Here is a 23,011-nt window from a genome sequence, read left to right as displayed (position 1 = left end):
AAAGATTAAATATTATTTTCCTAAATATATGGTAAATACATGTGCCTCAAGACATAATAAATATCAGGTGTTTTTCACACTGGGTATGTTTGCTGCAATTCAAATCCTAGTGTGATTGTTCCACAGCAGCTTTGGTCTGGTTTCAGAATCACTTGATTCTATTAAACCCAGTGAATTTGTGTTCATTTTAAATCATTACTAACATGCATGGAAAACACAACATGACACTTTTATTTGTGCTGTTATGTGCAGTAAGACACCTTAGCTCTTCTGCGTCCCCCTGCCACTCATAGTACATGTTACACTAATGATGTCATCATCGGCTAAAACACACACGCAGGTTACTTTACTATCTAAACAAGTGCAGACCCGAGTACGAGTTGAGTTCACATTCATGGAAATCACGGCACAGTTCCAGTGCAACGAAACTCACACCACCTCCTACACGGAGTGCACTTCGTGGTCCATATGACAGCTTTTACAATAATAAGTTATCAGGCGTTATAAGTGTCAGTGTCTTTGTTTCATACAGTACTGAACTGTCTGTGTGAAAGCTCTCTAAATTTATATAATACACTGAGAAGACAAAAAGATTAAATGAATGGTTGTTAATCGTGTAATATGGGATTTATTTATGTAGTCAAAGCAATTAATGAAATATACAAATAAACTATATACACAGAGAAAGCCATGTTTGTGCTAGTATTATTTAGATGGTCAGAAGCAAGAGTGTGAACAAACAAGGAACAAAAGCAAAACATTTTGAATTTGAGTAATTTATTATATATTCAAATATTTGACAAATTAATTTGGACAGAACAGAACAGGGCTGTGTGGTTATTTATATCCGCTGTAAAAAAAAAGTGCGAAGGCAAACTCCCATCCAGCAAAGTGGATGCGTTACTGTGTAAGTAAATATTATGTGTTTTTATGTAGGATGCTCTTTATAGTAATATACTGATCAGTAGATATTAGTGTTGAATTTTGCTAGCTTGGTTTGCACCAATGGGTCCCATTAGATAAGTGTCACTGTAAATCAATACAAAATTTTCTGTCTGATTGCCTTTGTCTTATAATGAAACATTTTGATCCTGACAGGATTGGTATCCTCTAGAAGAATTGAAACTGAAAGTTTTAATGAGTATAAAAATGGTGTAAATCATATGTTATGGATTCACAATCCCAAAAAAAGTTCTCAACTTACTAGGAAGATTTGTTAGACACTTTTCTACACAGCCACCACTATCATCATCATCATCATCATCGTCGTCATCATCGTCGTCATCATCGTCGTCATCATCGTCATCATGATAATCTTCATCAAAACACAGCTGAGGTAATATCCATCCATCCATCCATCCATCCTCTACACCGCTCATCTCAGGAGACACACAGGGCAGAAGGCAGGTTAAAAACATGGACAGGATGCCAGTATATCACAGCTGAGAGAATATCATTTAGGACAAAACATATGACTAACATTGCACACATGCACCAATTTGGATTTTCTCACACTAATATTATTTGAATATTAACTGATACCATATAATATGGATGATTTCATTAGAAATAAATTCATATTATAATGCATTATAATTTCAATTGGTGATTTTCCTGCTCAATATTTTTCTCTTTACATGTTTTCAGAATGAGTTGACAGAAAAAAGCGGTGTGTGTGTGTGAGAATTGGAAAAGGACAAAGCCTGTGAGAAGAAAGAAAGACAACAGCTGCAGCTCAGAGTGGGTTATTAATCAGGAATTTAATAAACACATACCAGATTCCTGAGAAACTCTGCACTCTTGCAGATGCTCCTGTCAATACCTGCGTCATGACCGATCAGATGTCCTGCAGAAGAATACAGTAGAGACAGTCAACAAAACTAAGCCAGTAACATTATGCGCACAAATTACAGACCTGGTTCTAACACTGTTTTGAAGTAAAAACCTTTAACTCTTGCAACAGTGGAATAAATCCATGTTCTATATTTTATTTGAAAATTGTTCACATACTGTACTCAGTATAATTCACCAAGGGAAATAAGTCTAAGTCAGTATTTTACATCAGTAAGCAGGGTTATTACAAGAGACTACACATCCTGTGGCTTTGTTTACAGTCGACAGTGTGAGCAGCCATGAGGATTTGAGGTCAGATGCAGTACTCAAGGCTCAAGAGACCTTTGTGTCTTTCCCCATTAGGAATTTGAAGTTGAGGGGGCATGGTATGACGTAGTCGGAGGTCAGAAATTTTATCCAGCTTGACATAGTCCTGGCTACAACATGTGCAGGAAAGTGTTCAAGCATTCGAAGCATTTCCATGTGCAGGAAAGTGTTCAAGCATTCGATGATGATCCTCAGCATTAAAAATAACTTGAAATTAATAGAAAGTATGAAAATAAATAAACAGATAAAAATTATTATTGTTTGCAAATTGGGGGGCACGGTGGCTTAGTGGTTAGCACGTTCGCCTCACACCTCTAGGGTTGGGGGTTCGATTCCCGCCTCCGCCTTTTGTGTGTGGAGTTTGCATGTTCTCCCCGTGCCTCGGGGGTTTCCTCCGGGTACTCCGGTTTCCTCCCCCGGTCCAAAGACATGCATGGTAGGTTGATTGGCATCTCTGGAAAATTGTCCGTAGTGTGTGATTGTGTGAGTGAATGAGAGTGTCTGTGTGCCCTGCAATGGGTTGGCACTCCGTCCAGGGTGTATCCTGTCTTGATGCCCGATGACGCCTGAGATAGGCACAGGCTCCCCGTGACCCGAGGTAGTTCGGATAAGCGGTAGAAAAGGAGTGAGAGTGAGTGAGTGTTTGCAAATTGAAATAGAATCTGATTGGTGTGTGCTGTTATAGGAACAGAATCAACTTTACATTGGTAAATCAGTTAATAAGTTAATAATGCTTTGTGATGGGCCACATCATACAAGCTAGCTAATTTTGTATAACACGCTCCATAAGTTGTTGTCTGCAAATGTTGATTTACATTTATGGCATGTGACAAATGCCCAGTGCTGTTGGCTTAGTCACCCAAATGAGGATGGGTTCCCTTCTGAGCCTGGTTCCTCTCAAGGTTTCTTCCTCATATCTTTCTTCCTCATGGGATAGGGATAGATATACTGTATAGGGTTCTAAATTTTAAATGAATATTTTTAAATTAATTTTACACTTTAAATGGATGTATTCATTTATTTCTTTTTCTTCTTATTATTATTTATATATATATATATATATATATATAATTTTTTTTCCTCTTCTGTTTCTACACTTCTGTAAAGCTGCTTTAGGACAATGTGAATTGTTAAAAGTGCTACACAAATAAATTGAACTTGAATTCAGTGGACCTGGGATTTAAACTCACAACCTTCCAATTGGTAGACCAACACCTTAACCACTAAGCTACCACTTCCTCCATGTGGGGTTTGAGTAAGATAAGCTACAGTTACAGCAAGCGTGACAGAACATAGACTAAATGTTGAATAATGGTGAGTGGATTGAACGTGATTACTCACATACACACAACTCATGAGCTCACTACTGACAGCCTGAGGAACACACCTACTCAGAGCAGTCACAGACACAAGCGTGTCCCAGCCTGTTTACACTGTGTGTAGGTGTGAAAGATAGAAGGAATAAGACAAGCGTTGAAGTCTTCACACTCTCATCATATATGTTCATTTAGCATAACATGTAAGCAGAAGGACAAATTTTATTTACAATTTTTTTTTACTATTAATTTTGTATACAAGAGATATCAACAGCAGCCAATAGCAAGCCACAAATCAGAGGTATTTATGCAGTCAATTTAGAATTTCATTCATTACTAGTAGTTACTGAATGGACATTTTTAAAAAAAGTGACAGTGACATACAGCTAAGTATGGTGACCCATACCCATACCCATGACCCATACCAAAGTGCACACACAGCAGTGAACACACACACCATGAACACACACCCGGAGACAGCGCCCGGGGAACATTTGGTGCCTTGCTCAAGGGCAACTCGAGACTTGAACCCACAATCTTAGGGTTAGGAGTAATCATTTCTCATTAAAATCAGTGCTGTGAAACCTGTTTTATGACATTCGCTAACAGATTTTAATGAAGATTAAGACAGAATAAGTAACTCTGCAGACCAGGACCAGGACCAGGACCACACACACACACACACACTCACACTCACACACACTCACACACACACTCACACACACACTACAAATTCCTTGCAAATTCAAAACTGTGACCAGGGCTCCCCCTTTAGATCACAGAAGTACATGAGCCCTAAACTTTTTTGATGGTCTGTGAGCAAGCAGGAACAGTCCAGCTCTCTTAGATTTTCTACCGCTTATCCGAACTACCTCGGGTCACGGGGAGCCTGTGCCTATCTCAGGCGTCATCGGGCATCAAGGCAGGATACACCCTGGACGGAGTGCCAACCCATCACAGGGCACACACACACACACACTCTTATTCACTCACGCAATCACACACTACGGACAATTTTCCAGAGATGCCAATCAACCTACCATGAATGTCTTTGGACCGGGGGAGGAAACCGGAGTACACGGAGGAAACCCCCAAGGCACGGGGAGAACATGCAAACTCCACACACACAAGGCGGAGGCGGGAATCGGACCCCCAACCCTGGAGGTGTGAGGCGAACGTGCTAACCACTAAGCCACCGTGACCCCCTTAGATTTTCAATTAGTTCTAAATCAGAAGATAAAACTTAATGATAAAATATCAGTTATATATCATCGTCATGAAGGTCAACTGAATTTCTGACCCGTTTTTCACACGCTTTGTGTATTTCTGTTAAAATTAGTAGCTTAGATCTGAGAATAAATCATAGAGACACAAAAAAGTAAGTCTTCAAAAGAAATAAATAATATAATAAATGGAAGCCTGCAGCCAGCTTTCTGGCGAGTAACCTTTTTTACGTATACTCATTCATCTTCAGTAAGCACCAGAGATGGGGGACTCGAGTCATATGACTTGATTCGAGTCAGTCTTAAGTCGCAAATTTGAGACTTGAGATTTGCTTGACAGATATTAAAAAAGACACGACTTTTACTTGACATTCATGACTTGAGTCTTGACTCGGACTTGAGTTAAATGATTCAGAGATGGGGGACTCGACTTGACTTGAGTCAGACTTAAGTCACAAATTTGAGACTCGACTTGACTTTGACTTGACATTCATGACTTGAGACTTACTTTTAACTTGCACATGTGTGACTTACCCACACCTCTGGTAAGCACTTCATCCTGGTCAGTATGGGATGTTTAAAAAATAAAAAAAGAGTGACCACCACTGGAGTGTCAATGTCCCCCATGATCCTATTACACAAGACAGACAACAGTGAAAGTAAAACAGCAAAACCTCTACTTAGTGCCAAAGTTGTTCCCTTTGGTATCTAGATAACATCATTAAGAACATGTTGTGTGTGCCACGAAAGGCCACGCTAATCTTCTGAATGGTGGGATGATAAAAGAAAAGGGAAACAATTTGAAAACTTCATCCTTGTGAGATCAATTAGCAATAATACAAACAGATAAAAAATTTTGTAGATAAGAAAAAGCAGATGATGAACTATTTATGAATATAATTTTTCTCAGCTGATAATAACCATGAACATATAATCCAATACCACATGCAACATTTAAGCCTTTTGGGTTAATCTGAATCCAAATTGGAACCAAAACTTAAACCTGATTATTGAATTATGATGTAATGGATATTAGTTGTTAGCACATGCATATGAAAGGAAGGAAAAGAATAAATATATGACCAAAGGCAAAACTCTGCTACTGATCAGTTTTCTGGAGATGTTCCTTAGAAGCATCAACGAGCTACAAACTATAAAATCTCACACACCACTACCGCCAAAAAAAAGCCTTCAGTCTCACGGTGATTTTAACAGCCTGTGGAGAGAAAGGAGGGCTTTTACCTGAGTAACCAGGACACATGCTCCAAATATGTGAGCTCCTGATAGTAGAGAACGAGTTTTAGCTCCATAGGGGCTCCAACTTACCTTAAGTCTCAATGGGTTACCTCAGCAACTCCTGATGGACAGTCTGTAAATGTGCAGATGCTCATGTGTGGCCCTTTCACCGGAAATTGTGTGTGCGAGTACTAATACTGTGGATCAGACTCCAGGCCTAGTCTTATACAGTACATAGACATTGCATACGCGGTCACTTTTAATCCTTATAGATAGCTAGCTAGCTGTAAATAGATACTCTTAAAAAAATAAATAAATAAAAAAATTCAACATTGCTTCATGGCAGCTCACTAAGATGCAGAACTAGAAAGAGTAAAAGCATTTCCATTTCATCAGAATGTTGGTTATAAAACCTGATACAGAAAGCTTTGTGCTTTTGTTCTTGAACCCATTTGCATGCGAACATGTCTCCAATGCTTTATTCATTCAGTATGGGTGTGTTAGGAAGATCACTGATCGTTTGAAATGTTATATATGGCCTCAATCAAAGCAGCTTGCTTCAAGCTTTCACTGATAACGATAATCAATCGTTAATTGTTATGGGGCTACGTGTTAATTTCCATTCCATGGCAAGAGGATATTTAAAGTAGTAATGTAAAGTTTCTGTTTATAACTATGACAATAAAACACCAATATTCAGTGTTAATGTTAGCATTAGTAAATGTGAATATGCAAACAAATGACGCAAAATTCGTAAAAGTATATTGAGATATCTTTGAGACAGATATCTTCACCATGGCATTGTCTTAAATCTCTGTTTGTTATACACAGTTCCAGCATCTTAAAACATCACCCTAATATGCATTAAACCATTAAAAAATAGATAAACTGTTGGATAAACAGATGAGCAGATATTTAGTCTATATTTACAAATTAGTATTTGGGTTCAAGCATCAATTGATTAAAAAAAAAAAAAAAACTTACATAAGTACCTGATTATTCTGGAGATATTATATTATTGCTCATAAGGGATAAATATGTCACATATTTAAACAGAAATTTTTATATTTCTGTAAAGCTGCTTTGCAAAAATGTTCATTGTAAATAGTGCTATACAAATTAAATTGAACTGACTCAAGCATGACTCCGGTTTCCTCCCCCGGTCCAAAGACATGCATGGTATGTTGATTGGCATCTCTGGAAAATTGTCCGTAGTGTGTGAGTGCGTGAGTGAATGAGTGTGTGTGTGTGTGTGTGTGTGTGTGCCCTGCAATGGGTTGGCACTCCATCCAGGGTGTATCCTGCCTTGATGCCCGATGATGCCTGAGATAGGCACAGGCTCCCCGTGACCCGGGGTAGTTCGAATAAGCGGTAGAAGATGAATGAATGAATGAATGAATGAATGATGACTCAAGCATGTTATTCAGTAACGACTATGAATTATTCAGTACTGTCTAAATTCTAGACTAACAGAAAAGAAATAGAGTTTGTGAATAGGAACACTTATTAAAGCCCCTTAAGCCACTTATTAAATTAATTATCAAAATAATTGTTCAAATGATATGATAAAAGCTTTCTGCTGAATAAGCTGTGTATATTACTGATGAATAACCATGGTAATATTAGTTATAGGACTTTACACATCGTTTTCTGCATATTTGGTCCTGTTGTGTCACATTACAGCAGTGCTATGGCCATACAAATGTTCAACAAATAATGTTAAATTGCTCAGAAAAATCTGTTGTTGTTTTTTTTATCCTGATTCTAATCAATTGATATTATGACCTAAAAATTAGTTCTATAGGTTCAGGTCCTGTTCCTCCGCCCCAAGAGGACCCACATCAGGCATAAATCAGTGCTCCAGGGTGGTGTGAAGTAGACACAAATTAGATTTCCACGAAACCTGACAATAATGCAGATTGTGTGTGTGATGCACATTAAAATGCTTACGGTCAAATTGCGGTCAGTTGTGTTGCATCCTGAGAAAATCATTCATAAAACTTCTCATTCACCATCATCTAAAACGTACATTAAAAAAAAAACATGTACACATGTTTATAAGGCTTCCACAAGTATCTATAATTATATCCACAGTGTTACTTGACATGGATCATTTACATTTAGAAGATATGCAGAAGATATTTATGCATAAATAGATTTCATATCAGTTTTTCTTGCATGTTTATTATTATTACAGCTTACAACATCATTTCTCCACTGATACAATTAGAAGCAGTGCAATAATTAAAGCATACACGATACATTTCACATAAGAGTAGGTAGCATTGTTTTCCTGGATCATGATAGTAAACAATTCACAAGAATCACATGGATCACTATACCGGGGCAGGAAGGGGAAGGGGGACGTAATGCAGAAGACGACATGATAAATGAAATCATTTCATGAAACATTATACCACTTTGGAAAGTTACACTTGTTGACCATTAATTAATGACTTTTTTCCATGGCTTCTAATCCATTCCTTTCAAACTCTTTATACTGCTTTACAGAAAAAACAGGTTTACGAACATATTAAGGCAGAAAAGACATTTCATTTACGTTTAAGACATCGGTCTAATATTCTTTGTGATTTTATCAAAGTGCACAAGAGTTAGGAAAATACTTCATTTAGTAAGTACATTAGTTCCAACATGTGGAAACTTAAAACATCCAACAATATTTAGAATAAGAATTTGGAATGGAAAGAAAACCCCTCGCCATTCTACATTATTCTGAGTTATATTCTAAATAACCCTTTCTTTAAGGCCAAACATAAAACAGGTAGTAAGTTCCCAAGTCCCACTCTGTGAACAGACAAGACTAAATTGTAAAAGCTCTCCTGAAGCATGTACAGTTTCAACACGACACTAAAACCCGTGCCAGCTCACATGGAAAAACCCTACAACCTAAATAAAGTGGACGAAGATTCAACAGGAAGTTGGAGGTTGGAATCTTAAGCAAATGAGAGACAAATGTGTCACAGTGCAGTGCCCATGGCAAGGAGCAAGAGAAAAAAAGCAACAAATAAACTTAAATTGACTTTAAAACATAGACTCTAAAGGAGGTCCGAGTTAAGTTTAATCTGTCCCGATGTTCTGAAGTTTAATACGAGTCCATCTGTAAAAGGTTTGCCCCAAGATTGAACCGGAAGAAGGTGGATAAGAGCTTGAGAAGAGAGCTCTCCACTAATTCAGATCTGGTCCAGGGGTGTTTTGGAGATCAGTCAAGGCCGGCTAAAATGCAAAACAGGTGGCCAGTAATCAAAGCTAGGCCAGATGCACATATTGTGTGCGAGACCCAGACACGTAAGGGCTAAATTAGAGTCAGACCAAAGCCCTGCATATATTCCATTTTGCCTCACTCACTTCCATGAATGACCAGGCTCATTCTTAGTAGGTGGCTGTTGAAACACATGTGCGTCAGGTTTCATAGAGTTCCTATGATGGTAGTTTCTCTGCGTTTTTTGAAAGGCTCTGGAGCAGCATCTTTTGAAAGTCGTCATCAGACAGCTCTGGGATTAGGAACTCCAATAGCACATCCCACACACAGTAAACCAGGTGCCTGTGGACAATGACGCATGGTGTCAGACGCACATCTGTGTACTTGTGACAAGACGTTTACCGTACAATCGATATATATCATACATTTAAGCTCAATAATATTGTCCTCCGTGACCCGAGGTAGTTCGGGATAAGCGGTAGAAAATGAATGAATGAATGAATATTTATGTGTTATTCAGAGATTTATCTAGTTGTTCTTGCACATTATTTCCTCTCCTGCACCATTACAAAGCATGAGGCATGCAAGAATACAGAACAAATGACACGCAGGTGCTAGGAGTATATGTTCTATATGACAGTTATTAAAGAGTTCATATGTTTTCATTTTATTTTGGTTTCTGTTGATAGCACAATAATCAAATATGTAAGAAAGTAGATGGACCTCCTGATAGTTTGAGCATTTAAAATGCTAAAAAGAAAATTCCTTTCAATTCAAGGAGAATGTGTCTCCAATTGGGCTAATTTTGTTTTAAATTTGTAAACTAAAAAAAAAAAAAAAACTTTTCAGTAAGTCTGTGCAAAAAGGAGTTGGAAAGTGTTCTCAAATCACTATATACATTATATGGTCAAAAGTATATGGACATCTCTGATCAAAAATATATGGTGATCACACACACACACACACACACACACACACACACACACACACACACACACACACACACACACACACACACAGTTAACAGGTGTATAAAGTCAAGTATACAGCTATGCAATCTCCATCCACAAAGACTGTCTGAAGATTACTGAAAAGCTCAGTAACATTAAAAAGGCTCTAGCATAGGATGTCACAAGTCAGTTTTTGACATTTCTGCTCTGCTAGATCTAACTGCAAGAGGTTTTAATATAAATTATTGTGAAATGGAAATGTCTAGGAGCAACGGTGACTCAGCGACAAAGCAGTAGGCTTAGCAAACTCACAAAATTGGGCATGTCAAATGCTGAAGCACATAGCGTGTAAAATCGCATATCCTCTGTTGCATCACTCACTCATTCTTGTGCTGTTATTGTTGCTTCCAACAGCCTCTGGAAGCAACATCAGCACAAGAACTGCACACTGGGACCTTCAGGAAATATGTTTCCAAGGCCGAACAGCTGCACACAATCCTAAGATCACTATGCGCAATGCCAAGCGTTAGCTGGAGTGATGTAAAGCACACCGCCACTGGTCTGTGGAGCAGTGGAAACATGTTCTCTGAAGTGATGAATCACACTTCACTATCTGGCAAATCTGAGTTTGATGGATGCCAGGTGAATACTACCTATGTATAATGCCAAAAGAAATGTTTGATGCAGAATGGAGAATAGTCTGGCTTTTTTTTTAGGGTTTGATCCAGGCCCATTCATTCCAGTGAAGGTTAATGTTATTGACACAGCGTACGAAGACATTTTAGACAACTGTATCCTTCTAACTTTGTAGCAACTGTTTGGAGAAGGCACTTTTCTTTCTAAATATGACAACACAAAGTGAGGTCCATAAAAACATGGTTTGACAAGTTTGGTGTGGTGGAACTCAAGTAGCCTGCACAGATCAGACTAGCCTGACCTAAACCACAACTGACAACCTGTGGATGAATCGGAAAGTCAGCTGGAAGCCAGGCCTTCTCGTCCAACCTCAGTGCATGACCTTACAGATGCTTTTGAATACATGGGTAAATTCCCACAGACACACTCCAACACTTGCAGAAATCTTTCCCAGAAGAATCAAGGGTGTTATATCTGTCCAACAAACTCATATAGTTCATGATCATGATGGGCAGGAGTAGGGATGTACCGATACCACTTTTTCTCTTCTGATCCGATTCCGATACCAGAGTTTGCCAGTATCGGCCGATACCGATCCGATATCTGTGTTCTTTTCTACCTTTAAAACTAAAGAATGTATACAACTCATTTAGTTATTAAGATTTATTTGTTTCTGGCAAAGAAATACAAAAATGCCCATATTACTGTCTGAAAAATGAAAACAGAAGAAACCTTAAAAAAAAAGTATTAATGCAGTAGCAAACAGTACTTTTAACAGTTAGTGGTATAACAATCTAAACCATATATACTGCAATTATTAAATGAAATTATTTTCTGAAGAAAAGGCAATATTTTAAAGTGAATCTTAAATTAGAACTTCTGAAACACAATACAAAATGTATTAAACAGTAAACCTTGCACCCAAATGAGCGACGAGTTTAACGCGCTGAGGTAAAAGGGCGCCTGCTAAACTTGTCTGTCTGTCGCAGGCGGTTGTGCAACATATTTCCTATAAAATTTATTATATTTATTTTCATTAATGTCATTTAATATATAAGTGTATTTTTCTTAGAAGTTCAAGCAATAGTTAGTTAACTGACATTATTCAACCACCACGGGCATGGGCGTCGGAAGTAAATAAAAAGTGGGTGTGTCCTGTCCCACCCACATATAATGGTTCTGACGCCCATGGATTTCAGGAAGCAGGAGCGTGGTCAATGCTGTAGGTAAAACGCGGAATGGATTCCACTGGCAGTGCTCTGAAAAGTGCGATACCCATGACCACGGGTATCGGATTTGGATCGGTCACGCACCACCGATACCCGATTCACTCAAAATGCTTGGATCGGCGTCGATACCGATCCAAAATATCGGATCGGTACATCCCTAGTCAGAAGTCCACATACTTTTGTTCTTATAGTGTAACACTTTTATTCCGGGCATTACTGAAGCATATAGTACCTATACATTATTCAATAAACCTGTGTGCTAAATAGCCATCTTGGCTCATGTTAAAGAAGAACATATAGTTTTAATTGTTGTGTAATATTTTGCCAGACTTGGCTACTGATATTCAAACCTGCAAGAACTTGTATTGCTGTGTTGAAAGCTTAGCTAATTAGCGAAGGGATTAAGATCGATTTGGCATGACAGTAGAACCTGGAGATATTTTCAAACAGCATGCATGTATTCATAGATGTTCTTTTTATTTTAATCATTATTTTGATACTGACCAGTAAAATGTTTAAATATATCTTTATCATAATTCATATCTTAAAAGGTAAAAATAGGAAACCGCAAATTATTAGAATTATAGTTTATAGACATTTTGACCAATTTGCAAATTAACATTTCATAGTACTGAGCGGATCTATTATATTATATTTGAACAATTTTTACTACTAAGTGTCCAAAGGTGGTAGATCAAATAAAAGCATGGCTTCAAAAGTTTCTTTTAATACATTACTAAACAGTGTCTTTCCTTTTCACTGGAGTGCACGTCTCAAAATCTATATTTTTGGTTTTCATCTAAAATTGTAAATAGATGTGCTTTTAAGTACCTAACTAGACAAATGTTAAACAGTTAACTCTACATGCTGACTCCTAGTGAGAAAGCTATTAAAGGTGCAGAAGTCATTTTTTGCAACTGCAAAGGAAGGTATGGTTTAGTAGGGATTTCTCCAAGGCATTACAATCGCAATATGTTGCGACATATTTTGCTATTTCTGTCTGTACTGAGCAACGTAAATTCCTTCGGCAGTAAAGCCTCTCTTAGGTTAAAATAAATGTTTTTTTTTTGTGAGAGTTTTGATATACTTTCAGTTGCATAATGACACTGAATGCAGTGCTTGTGTGTGCGCATGATGCACTATAACACAATGCAGTATTAATTTTGCCGACCTGTTTATGGTAGAATCTTGGAGAGAGTCGAGAACGACCTGCCAGGAATGCTTGTATTTCTCTGAGCCGAGTATATCTGAAACGAGATCTGTAAACATACAGGATAGCATAGTCACCCCCACACATACTGTACCACACATTAAGAAGAAAAGAGAATAAGAAAGCATTCAGGAAAAGCACTAAGGAAGGTAGACAGGTTTAATGACCAAGTTAGTACATATCAACAAATCAATTTTATGTACGGAGAGTAAGTGGAAAGGGATTCAACCTGGAAGCAAATTCATCAAACACTGCAAAGACTGCTGTTTGGTGTCATCTTTTTGCTGCTGGGTTCGCTGAGGGCGAGGACGAACAGGCAGATTTCCTCCAGGCCACACAGCATGCTGCAGCACCCGCAAATAAGTCACCCAGTACTGCATACATGTCAGATTAGCCACTCCAACCTCCAGCCACCTACACAGCACACACAGCAAAGCCAAAACTTTACATTAAAACAAAATATCCATTATTAAAAAATGGGGATAGCGCTTAAAGGTCAGCATCATAATGTGACTTTGGCATGGCTTTCACATTACAAATGCAGCAATGTAAAATGACAAAATCAGACATTTGAGAGGGAATATAGCATAGAATGCCAGGCAAAGTGCATGCAAAGGCCTGTGCTGTAAGTAATTGTCAAAAACTTTGTTTGCTTTTTTTTATAAGTATGAGTAAAGCCTTAAACATAGACTTCAGCCAGTGGGTAGCTGGGTTTCCAAATGTTTATTCCTGGATCCTAATTTCGGAAGTGGGAGTAAAGCTAAGTGGCAGTTTGTGAATATAGATGAAATCAGGTGGGTAAGTGGCCCCAAATCACAGAGGTTTGGCAAGCTGCAAAAGCAGATTTCAAAAATGTGTTTTCCTCTCTACCCAGTTGCACTAATCTCACAGAACACCACATTGAGCCTCAGCAAAAGCTCATGGTCCTCCTCATTATGGGTGTAATTGACTGGTCCAGTCCAGTGGTGCAGGTTCCCAAAGTTGTCGGGACAGTTTGGTTCTGTACCAACTTGTAGTGCACCCAATACACTGCATTGAAAAACTTGCTAAAACAACCAGATGTGGCAAACCTTTCTTTTCAATGCTGGATTTGACAAAGGAATACTGCCAGGTCCCTTTGACTCAAATATCTTGTAGGATAACACCAATTTAACACCCTTCCTTTTGCATTATTCAGAACCCCAGCCACATTCCAACAAGTCATTTACAGAATCCTAAATGGCTGCCTTGAGTGGGTTGGGACTCACAGCAACCCCACAGAAGTGAGCAACAAGTTGGGTGGAAGAAGAGGATCAAGGCTTCCGCTTGTAGCATTCAGCCATAAATAAATTACACAGCAGAAATTGCTGCCTGCCTTAGACATGTGACAAAAAGAGGCGAGACAGTTTCTGGAGCTGGCTATTATTGTAGGTCTGTGCCTTATTATTCCGATGTCACCAGCCTGCTGACTGATCTCAGAAAAAAGGGAGCACCAGATCTGGGCCTGTGCATGGAACCATGCCAGCAGACTTTTATTCAGATATAAGCTCCTCTCTGTGGCAGACCACTCCTAAGTTCTCCTGACTTCACTCTCCCCTTTGTTTTGCAGACTCACATGTCAGACATGGGGCTAGAGGCCATGGTGCCCTAGGTGGTGGAGGGGGAGAAGCTGTACATCAGCCACAAGTACTCGGTGTGGGAAAGCAAGTTCAGCACAAATAAGAATCAGTGTCAGGAGCATTAGTCAGTACCAGGCAAGACTGGTCCCAGGGCTGGGTCAGACAGTGGGGATATATGGAGGCGGGGCAATAGCTGAGAGCCAGTTTATGAATGAAGTTGATGAATGTAGTTAAAAAGGATAAACCTACATGAAAATCAGAGTGTTATCTATATGCTAAAAGGGAAGGAAAATTGATTAAGGCCAATAACATAATATTCGGTGTAAACAATACAACAATTTGAAGGTTCTGAAGAAGAAAGAAACCACTGGTGTAGTAAGAACCGGACATTGAACAGGACGAAAACAACAGTCGGTGACTAACATTGTGCAAGCTATGGAGAAACAATCACCAACAACCTCCACAGGGCAGGGGTGAAGATTATACAATCCACCAAGAGAAGAAATATGGAGGCCATACAGTACCAAAATATATAAACCACTCAACAGCAGTAGCAATCATAAGGCTAGATTGGTATTCACAAAGAAATACAGCTACAAAAAAAAGGATCTGCCCATGATTCAAAATAAAACTTGCATGGCATCTTCTGGAACAGACACACTAATCTTTATTGATGTTTCAGCTCATCATGAAGAATAAATTCAAAAGCCTACAAAAACATTCTGTCTGCCAATTTAATTGGGAGGAAGCTATTTATGCAACAAGACAATTATCCAAGACACTCAATACCAATACAACAAAGGACTTTATTATTGGAAAAAGTGGGAGTTTTTTTACTGGCGAAATTAATCACCTAATTAATCACTTAACCCAATTGAGCAATCCAATTTTAATTTATTGAAGAGGACACTAAAGGGAGAAACCCCGAAAAAAAACAACCCAAAGAACCGTGGTACAGGTCTTGAAAAGCATTAAAAAAAGGATGCAACAGATTGTTGATATCCTTAAGTCACTGTAGATTTTAGTAAACAAACATCCATCGTCTCATATTCATCTTCAAGAACCGGCCTAACGGTTATAACATTTTTGACAGGGGCTTTTTCTTTAGAAATACAGATTATTATCCACAAGTCTAAGGTTGTGTAGTAGTATAGTGACAAGTAAAGCAAAATATCTAGAGAGCTGGAATTGGAACTAATGCTGATCAACTGTAGCACATTTTATTCCACAAACTGCGTTAGTGTTTTCAAAAACTGCAGCCTATTTTGACTGAAACAATCACAGAAAAGGAACGCAGGACATTAGCAGAGAGGGCACTTCTCAACAGCAGTGGAAAATTGTGTTTAGTACTGTTTATAAATGAGCCGAAAAATGGCATTTCAAAGTTTAATTGCGGCCTTGATTCATTGTGACATTCCAAAAACACAAACATGTATATAAGGACATTCCATATGGACCACCTAATTGGTATTTGGATTTCAAATGGAAATAATGATACTGCTGGAGTAGTCAAGTAAATGTGCACTGGCAGGCGAATAGAGACGTAATTTGGAGCAGAGAGGCAGCAAATCATTATCTCAGCATTGCAGAAAGAGATAAGTGCTAAGAGGCGACATAAGAGCCCACAGACCTAAAAAATATTTCTCAATTACTATATTTCCGTTACTGTGTGCCACAATAAACATATACCAAGAGAGGCGGTGCTGTGTACAGTGTCTGTGAGGCAGAGCAAAGATTGTGCTTACTTATTTTATCCTTAAATTCTCTTCAACATCCTGCATTATTGTAAATAACATTAATGCGTCCTGGCATTTAATAAGACACCAGTAAAATCATTCGGAAACACAACCAGAAAATGTCTAAATAAAAGTGAAATTGCTATATTAACTTTTCATGTGATAAAGCTTACCATTTTCTATATAAAGCTATGCAATACAACTAATTTTGCGTCACAGAATTAATCTTGATACATTTTCAAGAGGACAATGATTAATGTGGTGCTCTGGCTCTTTGGAGGTATCTCTTGCAGGTGTTTTCTCAAACTAATTACTCCTTGTCTAAGTTCACAGAATAAATTTAATTATTCAGTCACGATGTTCTCACCAAATGGAACATGGAGATCAGTCTGCCTAGCCAAGTCCTAATTCATCTGGAATAATCAACCTCTGAAAAGGATCTGGATCATGAATGAGCCTTTAAATAAACCATGACATACTAGACTGTTGTAATACCCAGGGTAATGCTGAAATAAGCAAAGCATCTTTCCTAACTTCTGGTTTATCTCAAACACATTCATTTCCATCGGCGGAGAATCTGCATAAATTTTAGGGTAGCCTGGTCAAGGAAAGCATTGGTATGGATAGTCCCATTTTTTCCCACCCAAATATACTGTGACGTAAAAAATAAAGACAAACAAGTACCAATAATCTCGAATATGAACAGCTACATCTGAGTGCATATGTCTACAGATGGAACTATTCGTAAACCTAAGCAAAGATCTATTTAAAAAACAAACAAAGAAACAAACAAACAGGTAGATCAGCTGGGAATAATTTTTACAAACCAGGTTCAGTTTAAAAGAAGACACGAGACAAGAGAATGCATGGCATTTATATGTTTACAAACTGCCTTAAAATAGGAAACAGAATGGAATCGTTTAATTAGCAGATTTTCAAAAAAAAAAAATCAGGGTACATTACATAATTAAATTTTCTTCTCAAAACATATTCCTGCATGATGATGTCCTAGTACACGATGCTTGTCGAGGTTGAAGAACTCAAGTGGCCCAACCTCAAGCCCACTGTACACCTTTGGAAAGAACTGAAATGCTGACTGCACCCTAGGCCTCCTTGCCGGACATCCGTCACTCACACCAACCACACTCGAAAATCTCACTGCAAGTCTTTTCAAAGGTTACTGTTACAGCAATGGAGATGTTCAAAAAGCACAAATGGTTGTGATGTATCCACAAACCTTTGGCCATATAGTGTACAGTACACTGATCAGCAGGTGATGTGGAAAACATTGATTATCTCTTTCCAGTGGCTCCCGTCAATGGGTACGGTATATTAGGCAGCATTTTAACAGTCAGATCTCAAAGTCCATGTGTTGGAAGCAGGAAAAATGATCAAGCATAAAAATCTTAGAAACTTTGACAAGGGCCAAATTGCGATGGAAAGAAAACTGGGTCAGAGCATCTCCACACCAGCAGGTCTTATGGGTTGTTCTGGTATGCAGTAAATAGTACCTACACAAAGTGGTCCAAGGAAGGACAACAGGTGAACCAACAACCAGGATCATGGGCACCCAAAGTTCACCGATGTGCGTAGGAAGTGAAGGCAAGCATGATTGGTCCAATCCCACAGAAGAGCTATTATAGCACAAGTTGTTAAAAAAGTTCAAACTGGTTATGAGAGAAAGGTGTCGGAACACACAACACATCACAGCTTGCTGTGTTTGCAGACTTCATAGTTGCAGACTAATCAGATTGCCAATGCTGACCCGACAATGAGCATGTAAGCATTAGAACTGGACCGTGCAGAAATGGAAGAAAGTTGCCTGATCTGAGAAATCAAGTTTTCTTTTACATTATGTGGATGACCAGGTTGGGTGAGACAGCACGAGACTGCATTAAGACAGAAAAGGCAGTGTGGTTTGCTGGGCAATGGTCTGCTGGGAAACCTTGGGTCCTGGCACTAATGTAGATGTTATTTTGACATGGACCACCTACATAAACATGGCTGAAGTCCAAGTCCACCCCTTCATGGCATCAGTATTCCCTAATGGCAGTGGCCTCTTTCAGCAAGATAATGTGCCCTGACAAACTGCAAAGATAGTTCAGCATTTTAAGGACAGGCTCAGGTTCAAGAAAAGTTCAAGGTGCTGGCTTGGCCTACAAATTTCCAAGATCTCAATCTAATTGAGCTTTCTTGGGATGTGCTGGATGAACAAAACCGATCCATGGAGGCTCCACCTTGCAACTTACAGGATTTGCTGATAACGTCTTGGTGCCAGCGACCACAACGCACCTTCAGAGCTGTTTTGTCAGCACAAGGGTGAGCTACACAATATGATATGAATGTTATGGCTGATCTGTGTATAAAGCATATATATAGTTGACTGGCATAGCTGTGTTCTTGGTGTTTCTCTAGCAAATTCGTTGAAGTGCTTAAAAATACTCTACAGCTGCTTGATGATTGACCTTTGCCCTCGCATGCTGGTGATGCTATTGTGTTGGTGAGGGACTTAACAATAAACAGGCTACGAAAAACCATGGGGGTAAATAAAGTTTGAGATGCACACAACCCACATTTTCAATTCAGTTGCAATTTAGAACAAAACCTGATTATGAAGTACCTGGAAATGGTTTACTCTGCTTTGATTTGTCTGACAGAGCTATAATTAACTAAACTCTTCCTGCAGGTCCGTAAAGAATACGATGTCCTCCATCATTAGCATTATCAGATGGCGTCTTTATGACAGATGCAACTAATTAACTGTGTACTTTTTCATGAAAGTGCCTTTAGGGTCATGTGGAAGACTAACAAAGCCAAAAACCAAGGGTGGCAAAAAACTGGGAGAAAGAGACAGCAGGAATCTGAGTATAATTGCCCAGATCCTTTTGGTTCCTGACCAGGCCAAAGGAGGCTTTCAATCAGCAGGCTTTTCCCAAGCCCTGGCCTGGGTCTACGATAATTAAAGACTCAGTAGAGGCTAATACTTGGAGAAGAGGAATAATGACATGGCAGAGTTGAGATAGGTCCATTGTGGGTGGTAAATTTGCCTCAGCATGGGGTTGTCTTTAATATGTTAATATAAGACAGAGTAGAAGCTTTATGAATTCCCATGTAAAAGAGAATATTGCCATGGCTATTCAACAACTACCCCAGGAAACTCTACAGCAATCTGACCTATTATCATATTAAGAGAGCACATTAAACATCTAGGTTAAGGATCTACTTCAATAGATGTTGACTTTACTGTTACGGGTGGGGGGGGGGGAGTCATCGTCTCACAGAATGGCGGCACCTCAAGTGGTCACCTTATTCACAGACATTAAGTTATATTGCACATATTTGCCTCAAATTCCACATGATGGAGATCCATTTAAAAAATAAATAAAAACCTTTTAGACCTTAAGGTTAAAAAAAAACAACTAATCAGGGTGTTTATATGGAAACAGTGGATATAAGACAATCAATTATCTATGCAATTTGTCGGTCATTCCCAAAAACAACATGCAACCTCATTCTGAAATAGATATTAAAGCTTGTCAGAAGCATCTGAATATGTAAATCTAAAAAAATGTACATTATTTTGAGCAAAACTATCTTAGACTCGTAATCTTAAATACAGCCACCAACAGGCGGTATTGAGACGTTTTACTTTCTAAGGATAAAACTACAGAAGCGTTTTATTATACAGGCTTAAAAAGGCATATTGTGTAATAGATATAATTATTGAACGCAATATATTTAAAATATTTTTTCTTACGACACAAGCTTGAATAATAAAAACTCACATCCACTCTACTCTCTGTCTGCTGTGTTCCTGGTGGGGACCTGCTACTGTACGGTGTGTTGTAAAAAATATACTAAAACAATCTATCGACACAATAGAATAATTATCACACACTTACAGATCACACAAAACAGATGAATCTAAATATAGTAACAAAAATAATCATTGATCCGTATTTGTTAAAGTAGCAAAATTATCTAGGAATAAGGCCATTGACGACCACTGTCCAAATACCACTATGCACCACTAAATAACACACATGTAGTAGAAACATTTTCACCATTAAACAGACAACGATGCGGATTTATTTGGATAGTCCCACTTACATTACCCTAAAGATCTGCACTTCCCAAAAACCATTTATGGCCACAATTCACCCAGAAGAAGATCTGGTTCTTCTCAAGGTTTCTTCCCCACATCAGGACATCTGTCCTCGCCACTGTCAGTTGCACATTAGGGATGGCAATCTACATCCGGATGTCTGCAAATCTTTGTGACAATGTTTATTTTTAAAAACATTATATACATTATACATTATATACATATATATTTGTTTTATGGGTTGAATTTAAACAACCTCAATAATCGGCATACCATATAAGTAGGCATGTTGGAAATCCTCAATACTGACAGCTTTATTTTCCTTTTCATACTGATTTTATCTTTATTTTTTGAAGCAGGATATTTAATAGCCTGGATGTTATCTGAGTAATTTAATGTAATCTCAAGGTTGTTGATGGCTACAAATCTTCCTTTTGTGCGAGGCATTCCCTTACTGTCTGAGATTAATGAACATCTAACTTGTCTACTTCACAACAAAATAAGATAACACTTTATTGATCCCATGGGGAAGTTAAAGATACTAAAAGTGATTTGCTCTGCATCCAATATAACCTCTTGCCTTCAGCCGAGTTGGCAGCGTCAGTCCAGATGCAATGCTGCATTTAACATTTTCAATTTCTGTGTGTTTACGCTAGAAAGTCTAAAAAGATTCTGACTCCTCCATGTTTGTCTTTTGTTTTGAGTGATGCATAATCACCATGAAACTGTGTAGTCAATATTGTAGTTTATAGTAAGCTAATAATATTGCTGTATATTTAAAGCAAATACTTAGAAGATAAAAGCGGCTACTGCCACTTGCTGACTTCAGAGTTTAAGAGACTAGAACTTATGAGTTACTAGTGTAAGAATGAACATAGCTTAAGCCTACAGTATATAATCTGGCATAGTATTGCAAATAAAATTTATCCTCCATAAAGAGAGATGTTGTTGATTCTGTGTTTACCACAAAGTTGTTGAGAAACCTTTAAAGATTTCCATTGATTGGAGATTCACATTTGTTTTCGTAGATCTGTTGGATGCCTCTCATGTCCAACTGTTCATCAGTGTACCTCAGTTGTCGTGGATACATCATCTATCATAATAGAAAGCTGAATATACTGTATTTCTGAAATAAGCATCATTTCACTACACGCTTACTCCGATTCCAGTGATTGTTAAACTTAAATAGTTTCAACAATATAACATGCATTAGATTAGATTATAAGACTTAATCTAAAACTATACAAGCATATAAGACAAAACAACTCAGGAAATTCTTGAGCAAACAACCTCTTATTCCAAATAAAAACATATTATACAAACTGATGGATATACACGAGTACAAAATGCTCAAGATTTCACCAAATCTGTTCTTCAAATCTATTGCACATTGTAAAAATCAGTGTCATTGTCCTTGCCAAAAGAGTCTGGACCAGGTATTAAAACAGATGGTTATAATTACAGAAAACTCAATGGAAAGAAATGTAGTATTAAATGTCTGTGATTATAGTCAAGCCCATTAATATATAATTAATAAAAGATTTTCCAGTTATATCATCTTTTCAATAGTTAACAGTCTGCCAGTAGGCTGCCAGTATTTAGTCTAGTGGAAATCTCCATTCTCATTATAAAGTAGTTAAAACGTTATAATGATGGAGAATTCAAAGTAACAAATGACATCTAGAAGCCCTCGAATGTAAATATTTTAATGGCTTAAAATCAATGCTTTTCAGTGACATTTTCAGTGTCCGGATTTCTGCTAAAACTGCTGGAAACCTGTGGCCTAAAATGAAGAGGGATCTCTACATACATAAACCTAAAGGAGCTTGAAATGTTGTACATGGAGGACTGGGCCATGATCCCACTAAAGTGTTTTTTCAAATGTATTTCTTTTAAAAGATAAAAAGATTTAAAAGATTCATCTCTGTTGAAACAAGAGTTACAATAAGGGGTATATATTGATCAGCAATAACATTAAAACCACTATTAGGTGACATGAATAATGTTGATTAGCTCATTACACTGGAACCTGTCAAGGGGTAGGATATATTAGGCAGCATATGAACAGTCAGTTCTTGAAGTCGAGGTGTTGGAAAGCAGGAAAAATGTAAAAGCATAAGGTTCTGAGCAACCTTAACAAGGGCTAATCTGTGATAGCTTGATGAATGGGTCAGAGAATAAGAGAAGAGCTACTATAGCACAAATTGCTGAAGCAGTTAATACTGGTTCTGACAGGAGCAAGAACGCACACCATCCCAGCTTGAAGTATATGGGGGCTAAATAGCCACAGACGGGTTAGAGCGTCCAGACTGACTCCTGTCCACCACAGAATGTACCTACAATGAGCATGTGATGGAGCAATGAAAAAGGGTGGCCTGGTCTGAAGAATCAT

The 23,011-nt window shown here is 38.2% G+C and overlaps 1 protein-coding gene across 1 annotated transcript in view; it reads right to left on the bottom strand.

The window, feature by feature from the left end:
- Positions 1 to 8,065: 8,065 nt before the first annotated feature.
- Positions 8,066 to 23,011, bottom strand: part of snx19b (sorting nexin 19b) — a 28,479-nt gene continuing 13,533 nt past the window's right edge. Inside the window, exons 10-12 of the mRNA XM_060888436.1 lie at positions 13,410 to 13,594; positions 13,142 to 13,229; positions 8,066 to 9,497 (exon numbers count right to left, since the gene is read on the bottom strand). Of these exons, the coding sequence (XP_060744419.1) occupies positions 9,374 to 9,497; positions 13,142 to 13,229; positions 13,410 to 13,594 (397 nt within the window). The 3' untranslated portion in view covers positions 8,066 to 9,373. The remainder of the gene's footprint in view (positions 9,498 to 13,141; positions 13,230 to 13,409; positions 13,595 to 23,011) is intronic.

The sequence above is a fragment of the Tachysurus vachellii genome, chromosome 15 (genome assembly GCF_030014155.1).
Source record: "Tachysurus vachellii isolate PV-2020 chromosome 15, HZAU_Pvac_v1, whole genome shotgun sequence".
Lineage (NCBI taxonomy): Eukaryota > Metazoa > Chordata > Actinopteri > Siluriformes > Bagridae > Tachysurus > Tachysurus vachellii.
This window is presented reverse-complemented; position numbering and strand designations above follow the sequence as displayed.